Below are 12,669 nucleotides of genomic sequence, written 5' to 3'. Positions count from 1 at the left end.
CATTTATAAAAATCACAAAGTGTAAGGGTCCCAGAACAGATCCCTGAGGCACACCACTGGTCACTGGCCTCAATGCAGAATGTGACCCGTCTACAACCACTCTTTGCCTTCTGTTAGCAAAGTAGTTCTGGATCCACAAAGCAATGTCCACTTGGATCCCATGCCTCCTTACATTCTCAGTAAGCCTTTCATGGGGTACCTTATCAAATGCCTTGCTAAAATCCATATACACTACATCTACAGCTCTACCTTCATCAATGTGTTTAGTCACATCTTCATAAAGTTCATTCGGCTCGTAAGGCACCACCTGCCTTTGACAAAGCCATGATGACTATTCATAATCATATAATGCCTCTCCAAATGTTCATAAATCCTGCCTCTCAGGATCTTCTCTATCAAATAACCAACCACTGAAGTAAGACTCACTGTTCTATAATTTCCTGGGCTATTGCTACTCCCTTTCTTGAATAAGGGAGCAACATCCGCAACCCTCCCATCTTCTGGAACCTCTCCTGTCCTCACTGATGATGCAAAGATCATTGCCAGAGGCTCAGCAATCTCCTCCCTTGTTTCCCACAGTAGCCTCGGGTACATCCTGTCTGGTCCCAGTGACTTAACCAACTTAATGCTTTCCAAAGCCTTCAGCACATCCTCGTCCTTAATACCTACATGCTCAAGCTTTTCAGTCCACTGCAAATCATCCCTACAGTCACCAAGATCCTCTTCCATAGTGAATACTGCAGCTAAGTATTCATTAATACCCTGCCATCTCCTCCGGTTCCATACACACTTTGCCACTGTCACACTTGATTTGTCCTATTCTCTCATGTCTTATCCTCTTGGTCTTCACATACTTGTAGAATGCCTTGGGGTTTTCCTTATTCCTATTGGCCAAGACCTTCTCATGGCCCCTTCTGGCTCTCCTAATTTCATTCTTAAACTCCTCCCTGCTAGCCTTATGATCTTCTAGATCTCCATCATTACCTAGTTTTTTGTACGTTTCATAAGCTCTTTTGACTAGATTTACATCAGCCTTTGTGCACCATGGTTCCTGTACCCTACCATCCTTTCCCTGTCTCATTGGAATGTACCTCTGCAGAATTCCACACAAATATCCCCTGAATGTTTGCCACATTTCTGCTGTATATTTCCCTGAGAACATCTGTTCCCAATTTATGATTCCAAGTCCTTCCAGATAGCCTCATATTTCCCTGTACTCCAATTAAACACTTTCCTAACTTGTTTGTTCTTATCCCTCTCTAGTGCTATGGTAAAGGAGATAGAATTGTGATAACTATCTCCAAAATGCTTCCCCACTGAGAGACCTGACACCTGATCAGGTTCATTTCCCAATACCAGATGAAGTACTCTTGTAGGCTTATCTACATATTGTATAAAAGAAACCTGCCTGAAAACAGATAGCGAACTCTATTCCATCTAAATCACTCACTCCAGGGAGATGCCAATCAATATTTGGGAAATTGAAATCTCCCGCCACAACAACCTGTCTCTGTATCTGCTCCTCAATGTCCCTTTTACTATTGGATGGTCTATAAAAAGCACCCAGTAGAGCAATTGACTCATTCCTGTCCCTAACTTCCACCCACAGAAACTCCATAGACAATCCCTCCATGACTTCCTCCCTTTCTGTAGCCGTGACACTATCTCTGATCAACAGTGCCACATCCCCACCTCTTTTTCTTCCCTCCCTGTCCTTTCGGAAACCTCTAAAGCCTGGCACTTGAAGTAGCCATTCCTACCCCTGCACCATCCAAGTCTCTGTAATGGCCACAACATCATAGCTCCAAGTACTGATCCACGCTCTAAGCTCATCCACTTTATTCATAATACTCCTCGCATTAAAATAGACACATCTCAAACCATCGGTCTGAGCGCGTCCCTTCTCTATCACCTGCCTATCCTCCCTTTCGCACTGTCTCCAAGCTTTCTCTATTTGTGACCCAACCTCCCTTTCCTCCGTCACTTCAGTTTGGTTCCCACACCCCGGCAATTCTATTTTAAGCTCTCCCCCGCATAGCCTTTGCAAACCCACCTGCCAGGATATTTGTCCCCGTCAGATTCAAGTGCAACCCGTCCTTTTTATACAGGTCACACCCACCCCAAAAGAGGTCCCAATGATCCAGAAATCTGAATCCTTTCCCCCTGCTCCAAACTCTCAGCCACACATTTATCCTCCACCTCATTCTATTCCTATACTCACTGTCACGTGGCACAGGCAGTAATCCGGAGATTACTACCTTTGAGGTCCTGCTTCTCAACTTCCTCCCTAACTCCCTGTAGTCTGTTTTCAGGACCTCCTCCCTTTTCTTGCCTATATCGCTGGTACCAATATGGACCACAACCTCTGGCTGTTCTCCTTCCCACTTAAAGATATAGTGGACGCAATCAGAAACATCCCGGATCCTGGCACCTGGGAGGCAAACTACCATCCGCTTTTCTTTTCTGCGTGCACAGAATCGCCTGTGTGGCCCCCTAACTATAGAGTCCCCTATCACTGCCGCCATCCTCTTCCTTTCCCTACCCTTCTGAGCCACAGAGCCAGACTCTGCCCCAGAGGCGTGGCCACTGTTGCCTCCTCCAGGTAGGCCGTCTCCTCCAGCAGTACTCAAACAGGAGTACTTATTCTTAAGGGGGACCACCACAGGGGTACTCTATAGCATCTGCCTCTTGCCCTTCCCTCTCCCGACTGTTACCCACTTCTCTGTCTCCCGAGGCCCTGGAGTGACTGCCTGCCTATAGTTCCTCTCTATGGTCCCTCTGTAGGATGTGGGAATTCCTGGAACCGGATAGTCTCCCTGATGACTGCACCTGCGGGAGGTGCAGCCGATTCCAGCTCCTGAAAGACCCCATAAAGGAGCTGGAGCTGGAGATGGATGAACTTAGGAATATCCAGCAGGCAGAACAATTGATAGGTATGACTTTTGAACAGGTGTTAGACCCAGAGTGCAGAATTCGGGGAGCAGATGGGTGAACACCGAGAGAGGTAAAGGGAGAAGGTAGTCAGTGTAGAGTGCCCCTGTGGCCATTCCCCTCATCAACAGGTAGGATACTGCTGAGGGGGATGATCTATCTGGGCAAGGCAGCAGCAGCCAGATCAACAGCACTGTGGTCAGCTCTGAACTTCAGAAGGGGAGGGTGAAGTTAGGCAGAGCAATAGTCACAGTGGACTCGATAGTTCGGGGGACAGACAGGAGATTCTGTGGCAGGAAAAGAGACGCCAGGATAATGTGTTGCTTCCTGGGTGCTGGGGTCCAGGATGTCTCTGAGCGATTGCAGAATATTCTGGAAGGGGAGAGTGAGCAGCTGGAGGTCATGGTACATGTTGGTACCAATGAGACAGGAGAGGGATAGAGGTCATGCACAGTAAGTTTAGGGAGTTAGGAAGGAGGCTGAAAAGCAGGACCTCCACGGTGGTAATCTCCGGATTACTCCTGTTGCCACGAGCTCATGAAGGTCAGAACAGGAAGATAGTGCAGATGGCTGAGGAGATGGTGTAGGAGGCAGGGTTTCAAGTTCTTGGATCTTTGGAACCTTTTCTGGGGAAGGGGTGACCTGTACAAGTGGGACAGGTTGCACCTAAACTGGAGGGGAAACAGTATCCTGGGAGGGAGGTTTGCTAATGCTATTCGGGAGGGTTTAAACTAGTGAAGAGGCAGAGGATGGGGTGGTTGGCGCACAATTAGTGACAGATTGTTGGGAATTTTTGAGAAGGATAGACAGATGATACAGCAAAGAAGCACTCAGCCAGATGGTTTGAGATGTGTCTATTTTAATGCAAAGAGTATCATAAACAAGGCAGATGAACTTGGAGCATGGATCAATACATGGAACTGTGATTTTGTGGCCATTACAGTCTCGGATGTCTCAGGGGCAGGAATGGCTGCTGAGTGTGCCGGGCTTTAGATGTGTGAAAAAGGACAGGTAGAGAGGCAAACGAGGTGGGGGAGTAGCACAAATATTCAGGGATAGTATCATGTTTGCAGAAAATGAGGAAGTCATGGAGTCATTGTGGCTGGAAGTCAGAAACAGGAAAGGGCAATAACTCTGCTGTTTTTTTTACAGAACCTTCCCCCCCCCCCCCCCCCATAGACATCAAGGAGCAGATAGGGAGGCAGATTCTGGAATGGTGCAATAATAAGAGGGGTGTTGTGATGGGTGATTTTAACTTTCCTTACATTGACTGGCATCTCCTTAGAGCAAGGGGTTTGGATGGGATGGAGTTTGTTAGGTGTGTTCAGGAAGATTTCCTGATGCAGATAAGCCAACTGTGGGAGAGGTTGTGGTTGATCTGGTATCAGGAAATGAACCTGGTCAGCTGTCAGGTCTCTCGGTGGGAGAGCATTTTGGAGATAGTGATTACAACTCTATCTCCTTCACCATGGCGCTGGAGAAGGATAGGAGCAGACAATTTGGGAAAATATTTAATTGTGGTGGTGGTGGTGGGGAGAATATGCTATTAGGCAGGAACTTGGGAACATAAATTGGGAGCAGATGTTCTCAGGGAAAAGCATGGCAGAAATATGGCAAATGTTCAGGGAACATTCGCATGGTGTTCTGCAAGGTTTGTTCCATTGAAGCACAGAAAGTATGGTAGGGTAAAGGAACCATGCTGGACAAAGAATGTAGAAAATCTAGATAAGAGAAAAGAAAAGCGTTAAGAGAAAGGTTCAAGAAACTAGGTACTGTTAGAGCTCTAAAAATTACAAGGGTGCCAGGAAGGAGCTCAGGGTTGAAATTAGGAGAGCTAGAAGGGGCCATGAGAAGGCCTTGGTGAGCAGGATTCAGGAGAACCCCAAGGCATTCTACAAGAATGTGAAGAGCAAGAGGATGAGCCGTGGGAGAATAGGACCAGTCAGGAGCAATAGTGGAAATGTGCATGGAGCCAGAGTAAGTAGCGGAGGTACTTAATGAATTCTTTACTTCAGCGGTCATTACTGAAAAGGACCTTGGCATTTGTGGGAATGACTTACAGTGGACTGAAATACTTGAGTATATAGACATTAAGAAAGAGGCTGTGCTGGAACATTTGAAAAATATTAATTTAGATAAGTCACTGGGTCCAGATGAGATATACCCCAGGCTACAGAGGGAAGTGAGGGAAGAGAGTGCTGAGCCTCTGACGGTGATCTTAGCGTCATCAATGTGGACAGGTAAAGTACCAGAGGATTGGAAGGTTGCAAATGCTGTTCTGTTGTTCAAGAAAGGGAGTAGAGATAATCCAGGAAATTATTGACCAGTGAGTCTGACTTCTGTGATGGGCAAGTTGTTGGAGAAGATCCTGAGAGGTAGGATTTATGAGCATGTGGAGAAACATAATCTGATTCGGGATAGTCAGCATGGCTTTGTCATGGGCAGGTCATGCCTTACGAAACTGATTGAATTATTTGAGGATGTAACAAAACACATTGATGAAGGTAGAGCAGTGGATGCAGTGTATATGGATTTTAGTAAGGCATTTGATAATGCTAGGCTCATTCAGAAAATAGTGAGACATGGGATCCAAGTAGATCTTGCTTTGTGGATCCAGAATCAGCTTGCCCACAGAAGGCAAAGGGTGGTTGTAGATGGTTTGTATTCTGCATGGAGGACAGTGACCAGTGGTGTTCCACAGGGATCTGTTCTGGGACCCCTCCTCTTTATGATTTTTATAAATGACCTGGATGAGGAAGTTGGGGGGGGGGGGTGGTTAGTAAGTTTGCTGATGACACAGAAGTTGGGGATGTTGTAGATAGTCTGGAGCATTGTCAGAGGTTACAGTGCGACATTGATAGGATGCAGGACTGCTCTGAGAAGTGGCAGATGGAGTTCAACTCAGATAAGTGTGAGGTGCGTCACTTCAGTAGGTCAAATTTGAAGACAATATAATATTAATGGTAAGACTAGTGGCAGTGTGGAGCATCTGAGAGATCTTGGGGTCCATGTCAATAGGACACTCAAAGCTGCTACACAATTTGACAGTGTTGTTACAGCTATACAAGACCTTGGTCAGACCCCAATTGGAGTCCAGTGTTCACTTTTGGTCACCTCACTACGGGAAGGAATGGGGATATTATAGAGAGAGTGCAGAGGAGATTTACAAGAATATTACCTAGATTGGGGAGCATGCCTTATGGAATAGGTTGAATGAACTTGGCCTTTTCTTCTTGGAGCAATGGAGGATGAGGTGTGACCTGGTAGAGGGGTATAGGATGATGAGAGGCATTGATCCTGTGAATAGTCAGAGGCTTTTCCCAGTTCTGAAATGGCTAACACGAGGGGGCATAGGTTTAAGGTGCTTGGAAGTAGGTACAAGGGGGATGTCAGGACTAAGTTTTTCACATAGAGAGTGGTGGGTGCGTGGAATGCACTGCCGGTGACGGTGGTAGAGGCAGATACAATAGGGTCTTTTAAGAGGCTCTTAGGTAGGTACTTAGAGCTAGAAACATAGAGGGCTATGTTGTAGGGAAATTCCAGACGGTTTCTAGAGGCTGTTTACATCAGCCTTTGTACACCACGGTTACTGTAGAGAAGGGCCTGTAATGTGCTGTAGATTTCTATGTTCGATGTTCTCTTTGCATTGTTGCCATCAGGAAGAAGTTACAGGAGCCTCAGGACACATACCACCAGGTTCAGAAAAAGTTATTACCCCCTAGACATTAGGCTGCTGAACCAGAGGGGTAAAACTTCACTCACCACTCATCCCACTCATAAACTGTTCCCACAACCTATGGACTCACTCTCAAGAACTCTTCATCTCCTGTTCACAATGTTTATTGCTTATTTATTATTATTATTATTATTATTATTATTATTATTATTTGTATTTTCACTGTGATGATCTTACAGTCTGCTGCATCACTTTTTATTCTGAGATTCTCCGACTCGAGAATCGGCAGAAAACTCCCGCAGTGTTGAGAGAGACAGGGAGAGGGAGAGGGGGAGAGATAGAGAGAGAGATCGACCACAGAGATTTCCATCCATACATCTGCCACAGTGAAATCCTGATGTTCCTTCTCCCATTGTAGTTGAGAGGGGAGGATGGTCACAGAGAGGAGGGAGGAATGACTGTGAGGAGTTACACGGTGACTGATGAGACATAGAAACGATCGGAGTGGGATTTGAGTAATTCAGTACGTGGACAGAAGGAAATGGGTGAAAACACACTGGAGAGAGGGATGGAGAGAGACGTGGGATGGTGGAGTGGGAGGAATGAGGTGAGTGAGGAGAGAGTGATGACTGTGTGAGGAGAGTCAGACAGAGAGATCAGTGAGAGTGACACTCCAACTGGAGGGAAGGAAGGAGAGACTGACAAGAGAGTGAATGCCGAGAGGGAGATGTGAGGAGAGAGATTTGGGAGACGAGGGTAGAGGTAGTCAGATTTGACCTGGACTTGAGCCTCCCATTCCTGCCATTGAGATCCTTCCTGATCGAACGTAAGACCTGTTCACTACTTTGCTCTTCCTTTGTATATCTTCTTATTGCAGATTCTCAGTCAGACACAACTCGGGAACCCCAGGGATCTGTGACCACAGAACTTGGCCTGGGTTTGACCACCACCACAGCAGGGTCTTCAAGCTCACGTACAGATACCCAGTCAGACACAACTCCGGAACCACAGGGCTCGATGACAGGTGAACCTGTTCCGGGTTTGACCACCACACCAGCTGGGTCTGTGAGCTCAGGTAAAGATCCCTATTTCAGTTCAACTTCCCATTCCCAGTTGTCTATCCAAGGCCTCCTCTACTGACATGATGAGGCCAAACTCAGACTGGAGGGCCAACAACTCATATTCCATCTGGGTAGCCTGCAAACTAATAGCATGAACATTGATTTCTCTAACTTCCAGTAATTTCTCTCCCCTACCACTTCTCTCTAATTCCATTTTTACTCTGGCTCCCCTCTTAACCCCTCTGTTCTCCTCAGTTGCCCATCAACTCCCTCTGGTCCCCCCCCCCCCCTCCATCTCTTATTCTGTTCACTGCGATTCGATTGCTCCGCCTTCAGCCCTTTACCTCTTCCACATAACACCTCCCAGCTTCTCAAATCAACCCCTCCCTCACCCACCCACCTTCCCACTCACCTGGTTTCACCTGTCACCTGCCAGCTGTACTCCTCCCCACCATTCTGGCTTCTTCCCCCTTCCTCTCCAGTGCTGATGAAGGGTCTCAGCCCAAAACATTCACTGTTTATTCCCCTCCAGAGATGCAGCCTGACCTGCTGAGTTCTTCCAGCATTTTGTGTGTTGCTCTGGATTTTCAGAATCTTTCTTCTTTGTGAACTATTGTCCCTGTTGTGTTGTTTAAGTTCTGTATTGCTTTGTTCCAGACATGAGGGTTTCCACATTGGAACAGTCTAAAGGATCGTCTACTAGAGAAGAGACTCAGAATCTGACCTCTATCCCAGCGGGAGACACATCCTCAGGTACCAAGTCTCATGTCCGTCTGTGTTCATTCAGTCTCTCTCACTCTGTGAGGTTGAACCTCCCATGGATCAGTTCACCTACTGGATGTACAGTGCATTGTGGGTAGGGGAGTGATTTATGGAGTCAGTGGATCCTCTGTCCTGTCTGTTGGGTTGGGTTTGGTGAGTCGTGAGGGATGAGGCTCTGTTGGGGGTTGGAGAGAGTGGGGTGGGAGGAATGAAAAGAGAGGGGTGGAGAGACTGAGAGTGACACAGGAGGGAGGTTTCATATGGCTCCATTTATTATCAGAGAATGTATGCTGTGTAGAACCTGAAGTACTTGATCTTTGCAGACATCCATGCTGGAGTGGGAGGAAAGAGAGAGTGATGACTTTGTGCAGAGAGTCAGACAGAGAGATCAGTGAGAGTGACGCTCCAACTAGAGGGAGGGAAGGAGAGACTGAAAAGCGAGTGATGCAGACAGAGTGAATGATGAGAGAGGGAAATGTGCGGAGAGGGATTTGTGAGACAAGGGTAGAGGAATTAAAGAGCAAAGAAGAGTGAAGTGTATGTATTTCAGAGGACAGATTTGACCTGGACTTGAACCTGCTGTTCCTGCCATTGAGTTCCTACCTGATTGAATTTAAAACTTGTTTACTACTTTCCCCATCCTTTGTATATCTTCTTATTACAGATTCCCAGTCAGACACAACTCATGAACCCCAGCGATCTGTAATGGGAGACCCTGGTCTGGGTTTGACCACCACCCCAGCAGGGTCTGCAAATGCAGGTATGTGCGGTGAGGTCATTGAAGGAACAATCTTTCTCTTCTTCAGCCCCAAATATTCACCTGGGCTCTGACTGAGAGTAGTGACTGGTCACAGACATTCATGAGGGAGAGTTGCTGAACAGGGACTGGATGGTTTTGGTATCTCTTCAGATCAGAGACCTCCTTTCCAAATTGTTGTCCCAGTGGCTACCCATTTCAATTCAACTTCCCATTCCCATTCCCGTTCTCACATGTCTGTCCAAGGACTCCTGCACTGACATGATGAGGTCAATCTTTGATTGGAGGAGCAACAGCTCATACTGTGTCTAGGTAGTGTCCAAACTGACAGCATGAACATTGATTTCTCGAACTTCCAGTAATTTATACCCCTACCAATTCCCTCTCTTTCCATCTCTTTTTGGCTCACTATTTAGCCCTTCTGTTCTGCTCACCTGCCCATCATCTCCCTCCGGACACCCTCTTCACTTCCTTTATTCTATGGTCCATTGTCCTCTCCAATGGGATTAGTCCTCCTTCAGCCCTTTACTTCTTCTATGTATCACCTCCAAGCTTCTCAAATCATCCCCTCCCTCACCCACCCACCTTGCCACTCACCTGCCAGCTTTACTCCTCCCCACCTCTTTATTCTGGCTTCTTCCCCTTCCTCTCCAGTGCTGATGAATGGTCTCAGCCCAAAACATTCGCTGTTTATTCCCCTCCAGAGATGCAGTCTGACCTGCTGAGTTCTTCCAGCATTTTGTGTGTTGCTCTGGATTTTCAGCATCTGCAGAATCTCTCATCTTTATGAATTATTGTCCCTGTTTAATCTCTGCCACTCTCCCATGTCTCTGTTACTTTGTTCCAGGCCTGGAGACTTCAACACTGGATCAGTCTACAGGATTGTCTACTGGAGAACACACCCAGGAACTGTCCTCTGTCCCAGCAGGAGACACATCCTCAGGTACCAAGTCTCATGTCTGTCTGTGTTCATTCAGTCTCTGTCACTCTGTGAGGTTGAACCTCCCATGGATCAGTTCACCTACTGGATGTACAGTGCATTGTGGGTAGGGGTGTGAATGATGGAGTCAGTGGTTCCTCTGTCCTGTCTGTTGGGTTGGGTTTGGTGAGTCGTGAGGCTCTGCTGGGGGTTGGAGAGAGTGGGGTGGGAGGAAAGAAAAGAGAGGGGTGTAGAGACTGAGAGTGACACAAGAGGGAAGTTTCAAATGGCTCCATTTATTATCAGAGAATGTATGCTGTGTAGAACCTGAAGTACTTGATCTTCGCAGACATCCATGCTGGAGTGGGAGGAAAGAGAGAGTGATGACTGTGTGAGGAGAGTCAGACAGAGAGATCAGTGAGAGTGATGCTCCAACCGGAGGGAAGGAAGGAGGGACTGAAAAGAGAGTGATGCAGACGGAGTGAATGCTGAGAGAGGAGGATGTGAGGAGAGGGATTTGTGAGACAAGGGTAGAGGAATTAAAGAGCAAAGAAGAGTGAAGTGTATGTATTTCAGAGGACAGATTTGACCTGGACTTGAACCTCCTGTTCGTGCCATTGAGTTCCTTCCTGATTGAACGTAAAACTTGTTTACTACTTTCCCCATCCTTTGTATATCTTCTTATTACAGATTCCCAGTCAGACACAACTCATGAACCCCAGCGATCTGTAACGGGAGTCCCTGGTCTGGGTTTGACCACCACCCCAGCAGGGTCTGCAAATGCAGGTATGTGTGGTGAGATCATTGAAGGGAACAATCTTTATCTTCTTCAGCCCCAAATATTCATCTGGGCTCTGACTGAGAGTACTGACTGGTCAGAGACATTCACGAGGGAGAGTTGCTGAACCGGGTCTGGATGGTTTTGGTATCTCTTCAGATCAGAGACCTCCTTTTCAAATTGTTGTCCCAGTGGCTCCCATTTCAATTCAACTCCCCATTCCCGTTCCCACATGTATGTCCAAGGCCTCCGCCACTGACATGATGAGGTCAAACTTTGATTGGAGGGGCAACACCTCATACTGTGTCTGGGTCGTGTCCAAACTGACAGCATGAACATTGATTTCTCGAACTTCCAGTAATTTATACCCCTACCAATTCCCTCTCCTTCCACCTCTCTTTGGCTAACTATTTAGCCCTTCTGTTCTGCTCACCTGCCCTTCATCTCCCTCTGGACACCCTCTTCACTTCCTTTATTCTATGGTCCACTGTCCTCTCCGATTGGATTAGTCCTCCTTCAGCTCTTTACTTCTATGTATCACCTCCAAGCTTCTCAAATCATCCCCTCCCACACCCACCCACCTTCCCACTCACCTGGCTTCACCTATCACCTGCCAGCTTTACTCCTCCCCACCTCTTTATTCTGGCTTCTTCACCCTTCCTTTCCAGTGCTGATGAAGGGTCTCAGCCCAAAACATTCACTGTTTATTTCCCTCCAGAGATGCAGTCTGACCTGCTGAGTTCTTCCAGCATTTTGTGTGTGTTGCTCTGGATTTTCAGCATCTGCAGAATCTCTCATCTTTATGAATTATTGTCCCTGTTTAATCTCTGCCACTCTCCCATGTCTCTGTTAATTTGTTCCAGATCTGGAGGCTTCAACACTGGATCAGTCTACAGGATTGTCTACTGGAGAGCACACCCGGGAACTGTCCTCTGTCCCAGCGGGAGACACATCCTCAGGTACCAAGTCTCATGTCGGTCTGTGTTCATTCAGTCTCTCTCACTCTGTGAGGATGAACCTCCCATGGACCAGTTCACCTACTGGATGTACAGTGCATTGTGGGTAGGGCTGTGAATGATGGAGTCAGTGGTTCCTCTCTCCTGTCTGTTGGGTTGCGTTTGGTAGGTCGTGAGGGGTGAGGCTCTGTTGGGGGTTGGAGAGAGTGGGGTGGGAGGAATGAAAAGACAGGGGTGGAGAGACTGAGAGTGACACAAGAGGGAAGTTTCAAATGGCTCCATTTATTGTCAGAGAATGTATGCTGTGTAGAACCCGAAGTACTGTATCTTCGCAGTCATCCATGCTGGAGTGGGAGGAATGAGAGATTGATGACTGTGTGCGGAGAGTCAGACAGAGAGATCAGTGAGAGTGATGCTCCAACTAGAGGTAGGGAAGGAGAGACTGAAAAGAGAGTGATGCAGACAGAGTGAATGCTGAGAGAGGGAGATGTGAGGAGAGGGATTTGTGAGACAAGGGTAGAGGAATTAAAGAGCAAAGAAGAGTGAAGTGTATGTATTTCAGAGGACAGATTTGACCTGGACTTGAACCTGCTGTTCCTGCCATTGAGTTCCTACCTGATTGAACATAAAACTTGTTTACTACTTTCCCCATCCTTTGTATATCTTCTTATTACAGATTCCCAGTCAGACACAACTCATGAACCCCAGCGATCTGTAACGGGAGACCCTGGTCTGGGTTTGACCACCACCCGAGCAGGGTCTGCAAATGCAGGTATGTGTGGTGGGGATCATTGAAGGGAACAATCATTCTCTTCTTCAGCCCCAAATA

The 12,669-nt window shown here is 47.2% G+C and overlaps 1 protein-coding gene across 1 annotated transcript in view; it reads left to right on the top strand.

Annotated features, from left to right (window-relative positions):
- LOC140722826 (uncharacterized) overlaps positions 1-12,669 on the top strand; it is a 42,170-nt gene that overhangs the window by 19,133 nt on the left and 10,368 nt on the right. The window contains exons 4-9 of the mRNA XM_073037479.1: positions 7,485-7,682; positions 8,326-8,421; positions 9,095-9,190; positions 10,035-10,130; positions 10,797-10,892; positions 11,748-11,843. Of these exons, the coding sequence (XP_072893580.1) occupies positions 7,625-7,682; positions 8,326-8,421; positions 9,095-9,190; positions 10,035-10,130; positions 10,797-10,892; positions 11,748-11,843 (538 nt within the window). The 5' untranslated portion in view covers positions 7,485-7,624. The remainder of the gene's footprint in view (positions 1-7,484; positions 7,683-8,325; positions 8,422-9,094; positions 9,191-10,034; positions 10,131-10,796; positions 10,893-11,747; positions 11,844-12,669) is intronic.

The sequence above is a fragment of the Hemitrygon akajei genome, unplaced genomic scaffold (assembly GCF_048418815.1).
Source record: "Hemitrygon akajei unplaced genomic scaffold, sHemAka1.3 Scf000090, whole genome shotgun sequence".
Lineage (NCBI taxonomy): Eukaryota > Metazoa > Chordata > Chondrichthyes > Myliobatiformes > Dasyatidae > Hemitrygon > Hemitrygon akajei.
The sequence above is the reverse complement of the archived record's forward strand: the minus strand, read 5'-3'. Positions and strand labels throughout refer to the sequence as shown.